At 37.4% G+C, this 17145-nt stretch overlaps 1 protein-coding gene across 1 annotated transcript in view; it reads left to right on the top strand.

Moving 5' to 3' along the window:
* The window catches only part of LOC149782811 (Fanconi anemia group A protein-like), a 293000-nt gene that overhangs the window by 29555 nt on the left and 246300 nt on the right, over positions 1-17145 (top strand). The window contains exons 7-10 of the mRNA XM_089934328.1: positions 5379-5476; positions 10316-10426; positions 14757-14897; positions 16406-16482. Coding sequence (XP_089790454.1) covers positions 5379-5476; positions 10316-10426; positions 14757-14897; positions 16406-16482 — 427 coding nt within the window. The remainder of the gene's footprint in view (positions 1-5378; positions 5477-10315; positions 10427-14756; positions 14898-16405; positions 16483-17145) is intronic.

The raw sequence follows: 17145 nt of genomic DNA on the forward strand, positions 1-17145 counted from the left end.
TTTCACAGTGGTTGAATTGCAAAAGGTCATCAATGCCGTTTGCAGTCCCAATGGTGTGGAGAGAGCCAAGCAACCACCTAAATGACTGTTACTTCTGCTTGGTTCCTCCTCTTTCCGGCGGAATAACGAAGCGAAAGAAGTCGAGAATAGTCTACCCAAACATTCCGTCTGCATTGAGACCAGTTCCACATGGTGAGGGACTTCCTATTCCAGAACCTCCAGCAGAATATTCTCTTGATTCATCTGACGAAGACAAAGGTGAGTCGACCTGTTCTTCTCCTGGTCCATCAGCATGCAGTGATCCAGATTTTCACTGTGGTGCATCATCAACCCCACACAGAATAACACAGGAAGAACTAAATGACCTGATTCGTGATTTGGACTTATCAAAGAACAAGGCAGAATTGCTAGGATCAAGACTCCAACAATGGAATCTTCTAGAAGAAGATGTCACAATTACTGCATATCGAAAGCGCCACCAGCAATTGGAGCCTTTCTTCAGAAAGGAAAGTAATCTGATATTCTGTTCCGATATTGAGGGCCTCATGAATGCTTTAAAAATCACTCATGACCCACAAGAATGGAGACTATTTGTGGACTCTTCGAAACTGAGTCTCAAGGCTGTGCTTTTGCACAGTGGAAACATTCTTCCATCTATTCCAGTAGCGTATGCTGTCCACATGAAAGAGACATACGACAACTTAAGGCAGCTACTGAATTCCATTGAGTATAACAAGTACAGCTGGCACCTCTGTGGTGATTTGAAGGTAGTTGCCCTTTTAATGGGACTGCAGCAAGGATATACAAAATACATGTGTTTCTTATGCGAGTGGGATAGCCGAGCAAGGGAAATGCACTACATGAGGAAGGAATGGACTCACAGGCAGAATGTAGCCATTGGAGAGAAGAATATCCAACACCCAGCTCTGGTTGAGGCTCAGAAAATCTTGCTACCACCCCTTCACATCAAACTAGGTTTGATAAAGAACTTCGTGAAAGCCATTGACCGGACTTTGCCAGCATTCCGATACCTGCATGAAAAATTCCCTCGACTCAGCGAAGCAAAGATTAAAGAGGGAGTTTTTGTGGGTCCTCAGATTCGAGAGCTTTTCAAAGATGACTGGTTCAACAACTTGCTGGAAGGTGACGCGAAACAAGCATGGAATGCTTTTCGCCTAGTTTCTACAAACTTCCTCGGAAATGTTAGGGCAGAAAACTATAAGGAACTAGTAGAAGACATGTTGATGAAGTATAAGAAACTTGGCTGCAATATGTCTCTAAAGATTCACTTCCTTCATTCCCATTTGGATTTCTTTCCTAGCAACTGTGGTATTGTTAGTGATGAACACGGCGAACGTTTTCATCAAGATATCGCAACAATGGAACAAAGATACCAGGGAAAATGGTCCACTACAATGCTGGCTGACTACTGCTGGACACTCCTCAGAGATGCTCCCGAACAGCTGTACAAGAGACAGGCGAAGAAATCTAAGATGTAGTCAATGACTTGATTTTTTATAGGTAGGCTATTACAGTTGACCTTTTACTATTGGAATGCATTTCGTTATGTAAACATTAATTTCTTGCAGATTACAAAAAAACTAGAGCCAATTTTGCAATTTGACTGTCATATTCGTGTTCAGCACATAAAAATTGATAAGAATTGACTAATTTTATTTCAGTAACATGACTTTTGTAAAAATTTGTTGTCCAGTGTTCTTGATTGGTAGCTAGTTATTATTTAACCTGGACCAGAAGAAGCAATAACCACCAATGAGATTTCAGTGTAACACATTTGACTATGTGACACACATAGTCACTTTCAAATGAAAAATGTGTATCTCTCAAATCGACCAAAGTAGACAAGATCATATTCAACATAGAAACTTCACTAAAAGTGGTTATTAAATCATGAGTAGCGTCCTTCATTATACGTGGAACATGTTTGAAATTTATCCTTCATGTGGAACATGTTTGAAATGTATCCTTCATGTGGAACATGTTTGAAATGTATCCTTCATGTGGAACATGTTTGAAATGTATCCTTCATGTGGAACATGTTTCGATTGTATCCTATATGTTGAACATGCTGCTGGGTTAAGATAATTAGCATGGAATTGGGGGTGTTTCAGATTATGAAACATGTCATTGGTTGATTTGCAGATGGAGTGTGACTATTCTCAATATTTCTTTTTGTTTTTACTAATAAAAATGAGTGCCTAGGACTGCAGATGCTGTTTCAGATGAATTCTTTATTTAAAGAATTACAAGGCAAACTAATAATACTTATTCATGACTTCTGAAGACTAAAATGAGTTTCATATGGTAAGTATGGATGGATATGTGTATCGTTGCAGCAAAAGTATCGATGCAACATTATAATGATGAATCGTTTCACCCTTATATTTCAGTATAAGAATTTCTACAGTGTAAATATATTAGTAGTGAAATAATAGTGCCCATGCTTAAAGTAGCCCTGTCTTCACTGGTTTCCTTTAAGTTGCTGCACCGTTGTTAAAAAATTTCTTGGTGCTTGTATCAGACCCAGAGGAAAAGTTTCATTTGTTATTGTCCAAAATTTCAAAAAAATATATAAAAAACTGTGTGCAGTTCTTCATTTTCAGGTTAAGAACTTTACTTTTGATTATCATTATATAACCATTACACTTCTCCTTTGATAATTTCAATGCAACAGGTTCCAAAAACACAGACAATATTATAAATGAGGGGTTGAGTTTCTGAGTGACCTGTGAAAAATTAAAAAGGATATGTATTGAGAAGATGAGGGAGTGGTGGTGGGTGGTGGTGTTATTCGCATAATAATATTTATAAGTGTTAGTTTGGTCAATTGAAATGAGTTGACAACGTACACAACTATGACCACCAGCTGTTGCATTGGTAGAATTTATATGACTTCAAACTTTTTTAAAAATTCCATGTTTACAATAACAAGTGATATATCAAGTTTGCCTTTACTACTTTTGATTGTGACTTTCTTCATATTCAACAAATTGTTTGGTATTTGCTTTTTAAAAAATGGGCTCCACACCTGACCCCGTGTAATAAGTGGGGCAGTTATTTATCCAGGCATGCGTTATCAGGGGAGAGGTGTATTATGCTGCTTGACAATAAATGCTAATACATATTCAATTCATTAATTTCCTACTATCTCTTAGTTCATGCTACTTGCATTTATGTCAGACAATCAGTCACTATTACACTCAGTGACTTGAGTATAAGCATGAAAAAGCAAATCATTTGCTGACTCTTTATGATTCACTTGCTTAGAGCTCTTTAAAAGTATGCTATCTCTCTGGGGACTACTCTCGAGCTAGAATCTGAATGTACAAGACTATGATGATTCCCTATCAGTGCTAGGCAGATCCCAGAATTACAGTGAATTCGGGGCTGATCCCAGCTCAAGTGGAATTGGTTCTAGGCTGATCCTAGCTCAAATAAAATCTGTGCTAGGCTGATCCCAGCATAATAGTAAATGCTGGGCTGATCCCATCTGAAGTAAATCTATACTAGGTTGTTCCAAGCATTACAGTGTATTCTGGGCTTATCCCAGCTCAAGTATAATCAGTACTAGACTGATCCCAGCATTAAAGTGGATTCTAGGCCGATCCCAGCTTAAGCAGTCTGTGCTGGGCTGATCCCACCTCTAGTAAAATCTTTGCTAGGTTGATCCCAGCATTTGAGTGTATCTTGGGCTGATCCCAGCTTAAGTAGGCTATGTGCTAGGCTGATCACAGCATACTAGTTTATTCTGGGCTGATTTCGTCATAAATAAATCTATGCTAGGCTGATCCCCTCATAAGAGTATTCTGGGTTGACCCCAGATTAATGTAATGGAGCTAAGCTGATCCCAGCTTGCAGAAAATATTCTTATTATTTTCCTATTTAAAAGTATAAAAGAAATGTATTAAACATTGATGACCTTTATGTTATTAGTAGCGTATGAATATCCCATTGGGACAAATACACCTTACCCCATAGCAGCCCCATGAGAAGGTACTAAAACAAAGGCATTGATAATATAAAGGCACACCCACCATATAGGCACCAATGGGTTGTGTTTTGGGTGGTGGCAGGCCAGCACAAATCTATAAGAAAAGTTGGATGCTGAGACTCCAAATTCATTGTCTGTACCTTCAAAAAGCCAGAGAAGTGACTGTTCATGTGGTACTCTTCATGATCATCTGGTGTTACATGATATAAATTATCTTCTTTGGTTGGCTCTTTGGATTCAGCTGCCAATGCCAATGAATAGGAGTAGTTCTGATCATGCACACCACGTGATCCACCAACAAGCCACATATAGGTAGCAAGAGGCTAATAATAGCTTCTTGCACAGTTCATTGTCTACCTACTCATTCTCAAGGTACATGTACAACACCCTTATTATTATACAAGTGTTATCTAACGACTAAGCCTTATAATTTGACATCACATCATCTTACCCATCTTCACTAACCAAGATTCCGATAACCCTATCTATACCTTGGCATACTGAGCAGATATTTCTGTGCTTCTGGTTTGTGAATTTTGTTGGATGTGACAGCAAGCCACTGCATCCAATCAAAATTAAGTTGTTCAAATTTGAACACTGTTCCTACATGATCGAGACAAGGGGAGTACACATCTTGAATAGACTGATAAATAGCACTTTTCCAGTACTTGTCCTTGTTTGCACAAATACCTTTCACTCTATTAGACCTGTAATGGCTTCCCTCTGGTTCATAGTCATAATTTTGATATTAAACTTACAAAGTATCCTTTTTAGGTCAGTTGCCACAATTGTTTTCAGCCGATGTACAATTCACCACGCTGTTGGTTAGTTGGCATTACATACTAGGGAGGCAACACATGAAATCCAATAGATGTTGCTAGGACAAAGCACTGATATAGCTGTTCATTCTGCCAGTAGGTTATCGGAACCTTGGTTAGTGAAGATGCATCTTACCACACCACCAATTCCTCCCATAATGGTCATTATCATGACAAAGCCCATTACAGAACTGACAATATGTACCTAAAATAAGTCAAGATCATCAAGTTGTGTAATAAACTAAAATTAATAAATTATCATTCACCCAAGTGATCAAATGAATGCCCTGGTTACATAGTAGTTTTTTGTAATAGTTGGGACACAACACAACTTAGGAATCAATATAGATTACCATATTTGTGTTTTTGTGACATGTTGCCAGTTTTATTGTGAAGAAAGCACAAGGATGTAGCTAGAATACAAATGTTGTATTGTAGTTTATAGCTGTATGTTTTTATGCACTGTTCTTTCACTGTTTGTAATATTTAATGATCCTATTTTGTTATTGCTCCAGGTGACTGATATAAGTATTTGCCTATAATTTCAGCAAGCTTTCAGACCCCAAGATTATCAGTGTGATGTCATCTCAGATCCATGAATTGAGCCAAGAGAGTCAACAACCTCACGTTCAGACAATTTTAGTTTGTAGGTAAATGTATTCAAACTATGCCTAATAATAAATTTGTGTCTCACTATCAAATGTTGATCGGGAGAAGTTGTATCATCATGTGATATCAACATAACTTTGTTTTAACCTAATACTCTTGAGAGATGATACAGGTTTCCAAATCAACATACTATACTTGTTTGGATTTATTGTATACCTATAGAGAATATTTCATTTTAAAATGACTATTAAAATTGCTATTTCATAAAAGTTATTAACATGTGATCCAGCACTCTATATCATGTATGTGCTGTCCTGTTTCAGGATATGCAGTGTATGTTCTTTTAGAATGTATTTGCACTTGATTTACTGGTTGTCATTGTCAATGGTTTGAATCTTCCCTTGTTTTGGAGAACTTTGTTTATATATATCTTTGACAATGATGATCTAGCTTATCTTTTTTTTTTCTCACACCAAGCATTTCACTGACCTCACTAATCAGATGATGTGAAACAAATATGGTGAATGATCTCCATGTAGCAACTGGTCCATGTCCAGTAGACCTTGAGGATAAGTGGTGGATTTGAGTATGTTGATGGTTGTTTTACAAGCAGCACATGATGGAGTCAGTACAGTGGCTATTGGCTACAGTAAAACCACTATTAAAATCCTCAGATCTTCCTGTACAAAACTGTTTTTCTGGTATATAATAAAATGGCTTGTATTACTATACTTGCTTTGTACAGATTTGTAACAGCTTAAAAGGAGCTTGACTTTGTTCACAAAACTGTATTGTTATCTTTGCTCTCTCCCTCTCTTCAGACATTTGAATCAATGTACAAAGTATTTCTCCTTCGAATATGTTCCCCAATCACATTACATTTGGATTATTAGCCTCCTAGCTCATGAATCCAGCCCTACTGAAAGGCAAAAGTCATCTTTCCCTGTCTATATCAATAGAAAAGAGCAATAACTCTTCCCATTACCTCCCCTTGGCACTGCCAGGTGTTGCTGGTTTTTAGCTTTGCTGTTGTACAGACCACACATCATACAATTTATCCTCTGGTAATTCAGCCATTTTGTGTTCTTATGGGCCCATCCAATGTTAATTTGGATTTATGGTGTGGATTTATCGATCTAGTGCAGGTTTTATGCATTATTTTGCAATTTCTGCCAATTGTTTGAATGATTTTGTCACCTTTCGGGACTTTGTCTTTTAAGACCACCATCCCACCATACTATTGTTGACTTGGTACAGTGTCATTATGAGTTAGTGCACCTTTGATTTTGTTTGCTTATTTCGTCAATTACAGAGCTCTTGTTAGCAAAATTCTGAAGTGCTGCTTGATATTTATGCTTGGTTTATTCATATTTCACACTGTTTTGATAGAATTACGATATTATTAACTAAGCATTGTGCATACATCCATAGGTTTCTGTTACAACACTTTCACTGCTGTCTTAGTTACAACAGTGTTTTAGCGGCCTAGTAATTTCAATACATTACTAGTTTCTGCTTTAATTTTTGTTTTCGTGTCTCAGCAGAATGTCAATTTAAATGATTTATATGCAACTTCAGATATGACTCTTGTTTTCTTTATATGATGTATACACTGTTTATGATATGCAGCATCTATAATATTTAGCCAGTAGACCTTTTTTGTTTCAGTTTTAGCTGTACTGATTTGCCACTTTATGTCAGTAGCTAGTTAGTCACAGACTAATTTGCAAATCTATGCTTTGTTTTCTTATGTCATATCAGGAGAAATGTTTTTGATAGGTATGAAATGCAAGTTCAAAGCAATCGTCCTTTTGACATTGAAGGGAAGGAAAAATGGAATAAATCAAGGAAGACAACCAAAGGATCATTGTTGGCAATACTGATTTTAGACAGCCCATGAAGCATAAGTTCCCACTGCATGTCCGAGCATGGCCATTGAGCCTGTAAGTCAGGACGCATACCCCATGCCGGATTCGTTGGATCCAACACTTAATATTGCTTTACCAGTACCGGATGTCAGCAGCTGTGCTGACATCACCAAACTTTCAGCCAACAGTGGCAGTCTAGCCATACCAGCATGTGGACCTTTCCGTTTAAATTGTCCAGCCAAATAGTTAATACAGGGATCTTATTGACATGTCCGTCTGTCTAGCCACATCGTTGTCATCTTATCATTACTATATGGGAGATTTCAGTGAGAAATCGTAGGGCCCTGAGTGACCAAGTGGTCTAAAGTGCTCTTCGTCACGGATCACTGCCATAATAACTCTGGTTCCGTGGGTTCGAGTCTCGGGCTCGGACAATGTGGATATGTGAGAAAGTTTGCCAGTAGCTTCTCGTGGGTTGGTGGTTCTTTCTGGGGTTTTCCCTGGTTCTTCCTCCACCATTAATACTGGCTGCCATGTATAGCCTATCTTGTGCTGAAAAATGGAATTAAACCCCATAACAACAACAACAACAATCAGTGAGAAATCTGTCAGTTTGGTGTAGCCGGTACCAGTGATTGCCGGACTGTCTTATAAACTGCCATTGTCCTGGCTGATCACATGCCATTTACATCAGATCTATTGGATCTAATGCATATTAAACCTGCACCTTAGCCATCCGTCCATCCGTTTAAACATTGGGACCTTTTCGTTGAATTGGTCCAGCCAACTATGATTTATGGGGATCTTGCTGACAGATCTATCCATCCAACCATACTGTTGGCAACATGCCCATTCTATGACAAAGATTTCAGTGAGAAATTTGTATGTCCAGCCAGGCCTTTTGGAGTGGCTGGTACTAGTGATAACCAGACCATCTTCTATACTGCCAGCTTCCAAGCTGACCATCTGCTGGGCAAACCAGTCAGCAGTGCCGGACTTCATATGTTCACTGCTTGTCCACAAGGGAGAGCTAGTGACAGTTTCATAAGGATGGAATTGAGTCTTCATACCACCTGGTATTTCATCTCTAGCCCTGCAAGTTGACCCAGTTGGGCCTCGACACACAATGAATGCGACGTAACTCCTTCAAATCCACCATCCTTCACATCTTACTCAGATCTAACCATGTAAAAAGCTGAAGTTTAGCTTTCAAGCTGCTGTCGAGGACATTTTTGGGGTGTTGGCTACTTCAGAATGCCGACACCCTTACCGCTGCTCTAAAGAATTGGTAGATCTGATGAGGAGGAAGAGACAGACATAGGATGACAGATGCCTTCAGTAGTGATCTTACTGCACTTGACAAGAATATAGTAACTGTTCATATGTGTACTTGTCTGATTTTTAGGGCAGACAAATCTGCTCCATGCCCATCAGAGCTGGTTCAGGATGTCATCACAGACACCTGGCAATAGCCACACTTGATGGGTGATGACCAGGATTGCTAGGGTCAATGTCCAGGGCTGCTTACCATACCATGGCCAATGCTTCGAAGGTTTCAGCCAGTCTACTATTGATACGACATGTTTCATATCTGCAATCCATGTTGTAACATCCTTACAATACCCTCTTTTTTTGGATGACCCTGTTCAGGTCACCATTGCTTTGGAGGAAGAATAGAGGAAGTTTGGAGGCAAGCAGCTCAAGAATTGCCCCTCTACCTTGCCACTCAACTCACACAGGCATTTGGAACCACTCTGTCCCCATCAGTATAGAGGGATGATAGGATCTTCTCAGTCACATGTGCACCATCATCAATCCTTAGGAAGCAGTTGTACTGAAAATGTAAGAAACCGATTTTCGAGCTTACTGGATTTCCATCAGTGGGTGGTGCAGGTCATTTGAAGGGCTTCAGGTTTTGTTCATCAACAATTCTCTCCTCGTTCCTCCTCGCCCCTCTTCATGAGTGCACCATCAGATCGGGAGAAGGATACCTTTCCACAACAGGAGATATGGTAGCTCATCAACAAAAGGAAAAGCCCACAATCCCCAAGCTTTTAGCTCTTTCGTTTTTGGAAAGCAAACAGCAAGTTGAGATCCACCATTGACTGGAGTCATCTCAACCAAAACAGGATGGAGACAGTGAGTTCAAGCCACCTTTCCATTCAGTTTTACGAGTATGCCATCACGCTTGATCTGACTGAAATATTTATTTTAGCTCACTTGGTTGAATTCAGTACCATTTCATGGTACATTAAGATTGTCTTTGTACCTTTTCCTGCGGGTGAGGGTCTGAACCATTTCAGGTTTCACTTAAGGTTGTATTTGTATCTTTTCTTGGGGTGCCCTTGTTTCCATTTTTCCTGCTTGAGATCACCATAGAATAGCTATCTTGGTATTCTGGCCTCCTCCATCTGAATGATGTGGCCAGACCATCTGAGCTGGGATTTCAGTAGCAGTGCCTCAGTGCTAGTAACACTGGCCTTGTTGAGGACTTCGAAGTTGGACACCCTGTCTTGCCATTGGATGTGCATGATTGACCATAGAGAGCACATGTGGAACTGCTCAAGCTGCTTCACATGCCTGCAGGATTCAGTCCAGGTTTCATAGCTATACAGTGGGAGGTGACAGCTTCATTGACCTTGATTGTCATAGACATGCAAATGTCCTTTTGCTGCAGAACTCTTGACATGGAGTCATCTTAGGGCTTGGGTTGCTTTACGGATCTAGTCTGTGATTTCATTGTCCATCTGAAGACAGTAACAAAGGTCATAAAAAGAATCTTGCACTAATACTCAAGCATCACTTCAAATTCAGACTTCCAATTGTTAAGCAATTGCCATAAGATGTTTTTGTTCAGTCAGAGAGAATGCTCTTATAATCTGAGTCATATATGCAAAGTTTATCTGAGTTGATAAGAAGTTAAGATCATTACGGTTAATAAGTTTTCTTGTTTTGTTTTTGTAAAGTTTTAAGAGATTACAGAGCTTGTTTTTGGTTTGATTTGATAGCAATTCTTGGGACAATTTTCAACATTGGGTTTGGTGAGAAGAAGGACAATTCAGAGGAAACAGCTGCATTGAACAAAATCTGTGTTGGAGTGATAGAAAGAATTTACTTAGGTAAGTCACCTATATTATAGATTCGGTAGAGTTGTCATAGTGATGCCCATGTTGGTTGAAGAAGGAGACATAGCGTTAACTTTTTCCACAAGCAGTGTTCCTAATTATGTTTTCTTAAAAAATGTCTTGTAAGTGTATGTTCAACAAGCAGACCCTGGCCTTGTTCATGTCACTACAAAACATTAATTTCCATCAACCTTTACTGTACAATTGTGAAATATTATCTTACTGTTTTTCTACATTATTTAGTTTAATATTTAGTTTCTGTTTTGATTCTTTCTTTTTTGTTGTTAATTTGTCATTAACAACTTCAGTTTAGTTTGACTATGTTGGATTGGTTCTGTTTTTTGTTTTGTTTGTTGTTTGATGGCACATCATCACATGTAATTTAGTCTGTGTCAAGGCAGTGGAGTAAAGTACCCTGTCCAGATATGCATCATAGTTGCCTCCCCAGGCTGCTCCACTGGTAGGGTTCAAATCCACGCACTTTCAGTTGCAAGTCTAGCTCTGAGCCCCCATGGCTCATTGTTTGTAGGAAAAGAAACATAGCAAAAAATCAGCAGGCAAGATATTTTTAAAATGATAATATGCAGTCTTTAAATATTTCCAAACAGAGAAAGAAAAACTTCTAAGCAGAGAAAAGTAAAGATAGATATATCAGTCTTTAGTTTATTCCATTGTTAATAAACAAATTTGTCAGCATTTCTGCTCTTTATAACAACGGTACTTGTTAAGTGCTGGAACAATGTGCATCATAAAAATTTCATAATATTAATCTGTTTGGGACACCATCTAAGATGTATAGTACAATTAAAATAGGTTTTAATAAGGCCTTTACATAAAGTTATTATGAGAACATTTTGTAAAGAAAATCACTTGATCATTTTGTGGATTTATCAGGAGGAATTTTTGGTTCTTCTGGTCATGGGCCAGTTGAGCTTATGGGATGGCCTGTCGTCCATTATCTATCTGTCATCTCATGTCTGTCTGTCTGTAAACACAAGTTTGTTATCTCTATTTCTAAACTCTATGCATGATTTCATGAAAATTTGCACACACATTCATCCCTAAGTCTAGTTGGTCTTAGATAAAAAATAGTGCTGCTGAGACATCCATTGTGAAAATCTTGTTATTGCTTCTCATGATTGGATGGTCATATCAGCATGGGAGTTTTATTATTAGAACTAAGGTCTAGTTGGTTATAATTGAAAATGGTGTAGATCTGACATAAAAGGACTCTTATAGAATCCATGTTGAAAATCATATTGACATGGGATTTTCACCAGAAGACTTTTTATGATGTTTAGTTGGTCTCAAATGGTTCTACTTGGATGTACATTATGACCATTGCAGCAGCCATGTTGAAAATGCCGTCACTACTACTCCTCAATGGATGATAATATCAGCATGTGTGGTTCGCTTACAGGCTTATTATGTCGTTATCTTGGTTCTAAATAAACATGGTGATGATCCGATGTCCAGTATAACTGCCACAGGAGCCATCTTGAAATCCTGTTTATTGCTACTTCACCTAACTGGTAAAGTCATATTAGCATGGTGTTTTCACCAGAAGACTTCTTATGTCTAGCCAATCCTAAATGAAAATGGTGCCAGTGGCTGTCTTGCAAAATCTTGTTGTCACTATTCCTTCTGAATCGGCGGTCATACCAGCAAGAGTTCTTGACAGCTTTGCTACAAGTAAAGAAAATGCTTCCAGCTTGTCCAGATCCTGTAAATATGCAAATTATGCATAACAATGACCAGAAAACATCAAATTACCTAATACACTTTCATATCATTCAAAATACCTTAAAGTTTATTTTTGATAATGTCACTGAATTGAAACCCTTGATGCAACTTGTTTGTTGTTGAATGTCTAATGAATACAATCAGGTGACTTCTTATCTATGTCCACTTCGCATTTTGTTTTCCCTATGGAAGCCCATTAATGAAATAATTATAAATTTCCCTGTTGAATTAATGATATTTTCTTTTTTCATTCTTTCCTTATTTCTAGTATTGAAGATAGAAAGTGATATAATATATTGAAATCAATATATTTTTTAAAAAGAGAAATATTTATATTTCGGTACATTAACATTTACATAATTTTGGAAACAAAACAGTATGAAAATGTTTCTATGTCTGTCATAAATATATCACATGCTGTTTGCATGATTTTCAGAGTGGTAGAAAACTGCATTGTTGTTATGACCAAGAAGCTTTAACAGAAACATACATAGATGCTAAGTAGAAGACAATATTTAGACATATTAAGATTACTTATTGTTATATTAGCCATTGTTGCCATTTCTTGTGATCGTACATTTCTTTTCTCATCTCTACGATGGCCGAGAGTGACGCTGTTATCAACTGCTCCAAAACAGATGACATTATAAACAATGAAAGCAAAAACATGGTATTCATAAATAAACAAATGTTTGCACTCATGAATAGTTTTAAGTTTTGAATTTTGGTACAGGTATAATGATGAGTCAAAGTGTAAATGAACTTTTAATAAAACGTACATTATTTGCGAATTATTTCGCGAGCTGTTCTTAAGGGTTCCGAAACCGATACCATGAGGATACATTAGAACACATGTACAAGTATCTTCACACCATAGTGTTTGTCTTAATTTCATTGTTCATTATTAAACATTACTGTAACTATTCATCTACAAGAAGTTGAAGAAGTTGAAGCATGAAAGTCGGTAAATGAAATAGATCATTCTTTCCAACTGAATTGACGCAGTCAAGAACAAATATGGTGCCATGCATCACATGTGGATGTATCTATATTAGAAAGAGTGATTTTCTTTGATATAAGCGCACTCACTTTCTGGCCTTGTTACAACAATTTATTTGATAGGATTGCAAATTTATGGTTATAATATTTGTCTATATACAGGGTTTGCATGGTCGTGAAAGGTCATTAAGTCATTGGGAAATGAACACCTCAATTCAAGGCCTTGAAAGTCATTTATATTTCACCTAGGTCATTGAAAGTCATTGAATTTTAAAGATTTTGCTTAAAAGATAAAAAATGACTGAAAATTTTACTTTCGAGTCATTTATTTTATGTTGTATAATGATTGTTGTTGTTGTTGTTGTAGGGCTTAATGCCATTTTTCAGCATATGATAGGCTATACATGGCGGCCAGTATGAATGGTGGAGGAAGAACCCAGGAAAAACCCCGGAAAGAACCACCGACCCACAAGAAGCTACTCGCAAGCTTTCTCACATACCCACATTGGCTGAATCCGAGACTCGAACCCACGCAGACAGAGGTGAGATGGCAGTGATCCGTAATGGAGAGCGCTTTAGACCACTTGACCACTCGGGGCCCCCGTGTAATGATTGAAGTATGGTTTAATTTTAAATTGGTTACTGAAGCAGAACACTTGATACCCTGAGTAGTCATTAAAAACTGAAAATTATAATTGAAGAGTCACTGAATTTCAATTCTCCTGATCTGTATAAACCCTGTATTCACTTGCAGTCATCAAGTAGATTTTATTTTCTTCACTAATTTTTTTTATTTTTCATGATGGCTAAAAATAATTTGAGCTCACAGCACTTCTTAAATTTCCAGTGTAACATTGTCCCATATGTTTTTGACCTAGATAATTTTATTTTAGGCTAAATCTTATTTCACATACTATTTAGACATTTGATTTCAATGAATTATATATTTTCCTTAATTTATTTGCCCAATGATTTACAAAAATAGACGATCTAGTGAAGAATTACTACTAGGACACAGTAATTTATGCCATTATTAATGGTGGGATGGATAGACATTTGGACAAAAATATTATAAATACTGAAACTGTAGAATCAGAAATAGCAAAAGGCACCTCAAGGCCAATAGCCTGATTTGTTTTATAAACTTGTAATGACTGACAGTTCAGTGGTGGGGGCTGTCAGATATGTAAAATCAAGCCCCTTAAAAACTTTTTAAAATAATTTTCTTGCTCTGATTATCTTGAGGTAATTGACAAAAAATTGTCCAATTGCAATGAAAATCCCAAGCCCCTGCACCCTTACCAGTAAATGATATTGTCAATTCCTTAAACAACTTTTTAGTTATACTGCAGAAATTAAACAATGGTGAACAGATAGCCGATTGAACCCAACATCTCTCCATTCATCTGTCACACCTTGGTTATGTTTGGTGTGGTGTGGTATCCATGTTTTAAGAACACATTTCAAGATGAGATTCTAGAGTTTAGAAAAGAATTCTAACACTGAGTTCAGTCACATGATAGAAGCAGGTGATACCCTTGATACAAGTTATATGAATGTCCTTTGATCTCATTCTTGCAAGGTGTTGTGGAGCATCCCAATGATGAGACAGGGACCTGGTTAAGCAGAGCCCATTCTTTCATGGAGATAACTCTGGAAACAATGAAAAGAGGTTGTGTTCATCTATTATCCATGTTAGTGAGCCACAGGCCAGAGATGAAGGGTAAGAAATGTCTATGTTCAGTTGTTTTGATTCTGGAATACTGCTATTTATTAAAGGAACATAAGCATCTGTTATTTTTAAATGACAGACAGCATTTGGTCAATAGCTCTTTTATTAACTTTTTTACACAACAATACAGAAAACCTGTTGTTATATTCAGTATAATTTAATTTTTATTTTCGGATGATTGGGTCTTTTCTCCTCAGGTGCTACGTTTCATCAGGCTTGAACTGTTAATGGCCATTATGTGCAAATGTTGGGGGATAGTGGTAATTTTGTAGGAATATAATTTATGTACATTTTTAGAGAAAAGAAGAATCTTTAAAAACTTTCTTTACTGTCATATATATTCCCTGATTCAGGACACAGAAGGATTGTCACAGGTTATAGTCTAATTGCTTTATTTGTACTGTACTTTGTGCCTTTTTCCTTATGGAAGTAAATCCAGGCAGTGTTAAGTGGTTGCTTTTTTCATACTGTTGACCATTTGGTTAAATTGTAATGGTACCCAAGGAGTACTGAAATTGGAAGAACTAACAGGTGAGTTTCATTCACAAAATGAATGTCTAATTCTGAATCTGGACTGCTCTGGTGGCCTTGTGGTTAGAGCGTCCGCCTCAGATGCGGGAGGTTGTGGGTTCGATCCCTGGCCGAGTCATACCAAAGACTTACAAAAAATGGTACTAACAGCTACCTTGCTTGGTGCTCTGCATTAAAAGGTTCGTGTTAGGACTGGTCGGCCTGCCTGGTGTCAGAATAATGTGACTGGGTGGGACATCAGGCTACATGTCTGCGGCATGTTGCCCTGGTGCTAGACATAACTATAAACTGTCACACTGCAGACATCGTAGCGATATGACTGAAAAATTGTTAAAGCTGTGTTAAAAATACAAATCACACACGCACAATTCTGAATCTGATTAAACATATTTGTTTTGTTAAGAAAATGTACCCCTACTTTCACTGACTTTAGCATTCTTTGGTTGCCATCATAGTTCAACCAACTGAATAGGCAGACAAATTAGTTTGATGATGCCTGGATTTCCTTTGATAAAGGCAATATTAATATGAGTTGCCATCCACATGAGATATTCTTGAAGATTTGGCCTCCAGTTATTGATGCAGTCAGAACAGAACCACAACAGATTGTTATGGTAGTTAGATGTCATACGCATCAAAGTTGTCTTACATGGTAGGACTGCCTATTCACCTAGACCAATACAAAGAAATAGCTTACCAAATGGAAGGGTATGGAATAGGGTTGGGGTAAGAGCTTGCGGATGGACATTTTTCCAAAATGTTATCTGTCGAGAGAATCGGATGACATGGGTGGGATTTCCCTATCCATTTCCACTGCAGATATTATCATTGATTCTTTTAATTTTCAATCTTTTCATTATAAAAACAACATAAATGAAATTAAAATCTAAAGTTTATTGAGCTTGAAAGTTTTTGACAAAATATTTCCCATGGTAAAAGACATAATAATAGAGACTCAATTTTTTCAGTTTCTCAAGCCATCCAACAACAGACTGAATGGACCTATGGGAAAATTCCAATCAGTATGATTGAGTTGTTCAAACAGGTAAATATATACATAGTCATTGTTTAAGTTTTCATGCTGTTTGTTGTAACAAGATGGTATACATAACTCTATTAGCAAGTCATTTTTTATATTGGTATTTATTTGTCACCTCATATGTAATCCTTTCTTTTATGCTCACCTCCCTAAATTAGAGAAGAGCTGTTTTATTACTGGTATAGACATCCAGATATAATAGTACGTATCTCATTGCATCTCAACGATTCTTTCTTTCTTGATCCTAGTTAGCAGCTTGGAATGGGGAGGGGAGCTAATTTTTTATTAGTACCTGTTCCTTAACAGCAGTAGAAGCTCATTTTGTCGAGTTTCATCTTTTACTGGCTTTGGTTGACCTTTTGCATGTAGCTCATTACCAAAAAGATTTTACTTTTGGTAGGATAAAATACATTTTTGATGGCCATTAACACAAAAAGTTTTTTTTTAACTTTAAAAAACTAACCGGAATATGTATGCATTCCATTGACACATTACAGAAACCAGTCAGAACCAGTCTACTGGGGACCAGAACTACTCTACCAGTTTAAGCTTTTGTGCAATGATGTGTGCTGAGTAATACCTTAAGATTGACATCTGTACAAAAATAGCTAAAAATCATTTACCTTTTTGTTTTAATGTCCTAATGCCAAAGGTTGGATATTTATTAGG

This window comes from Sinohyriopsis cumingii, chromosome 15 (genome assembly GCF_028554795.1).
Source record: "Sinohyriopsis cumingii isolate HCF-2022 chromosome 15, ASM2855479v2, whole genome shotgun sequence".
NCBI lineage: Eukaryota > Metazoa > Mollusca > Bivalvia > Unionida > Unionidae > Sinohyriopsis > Sinohyriopsis cumingii.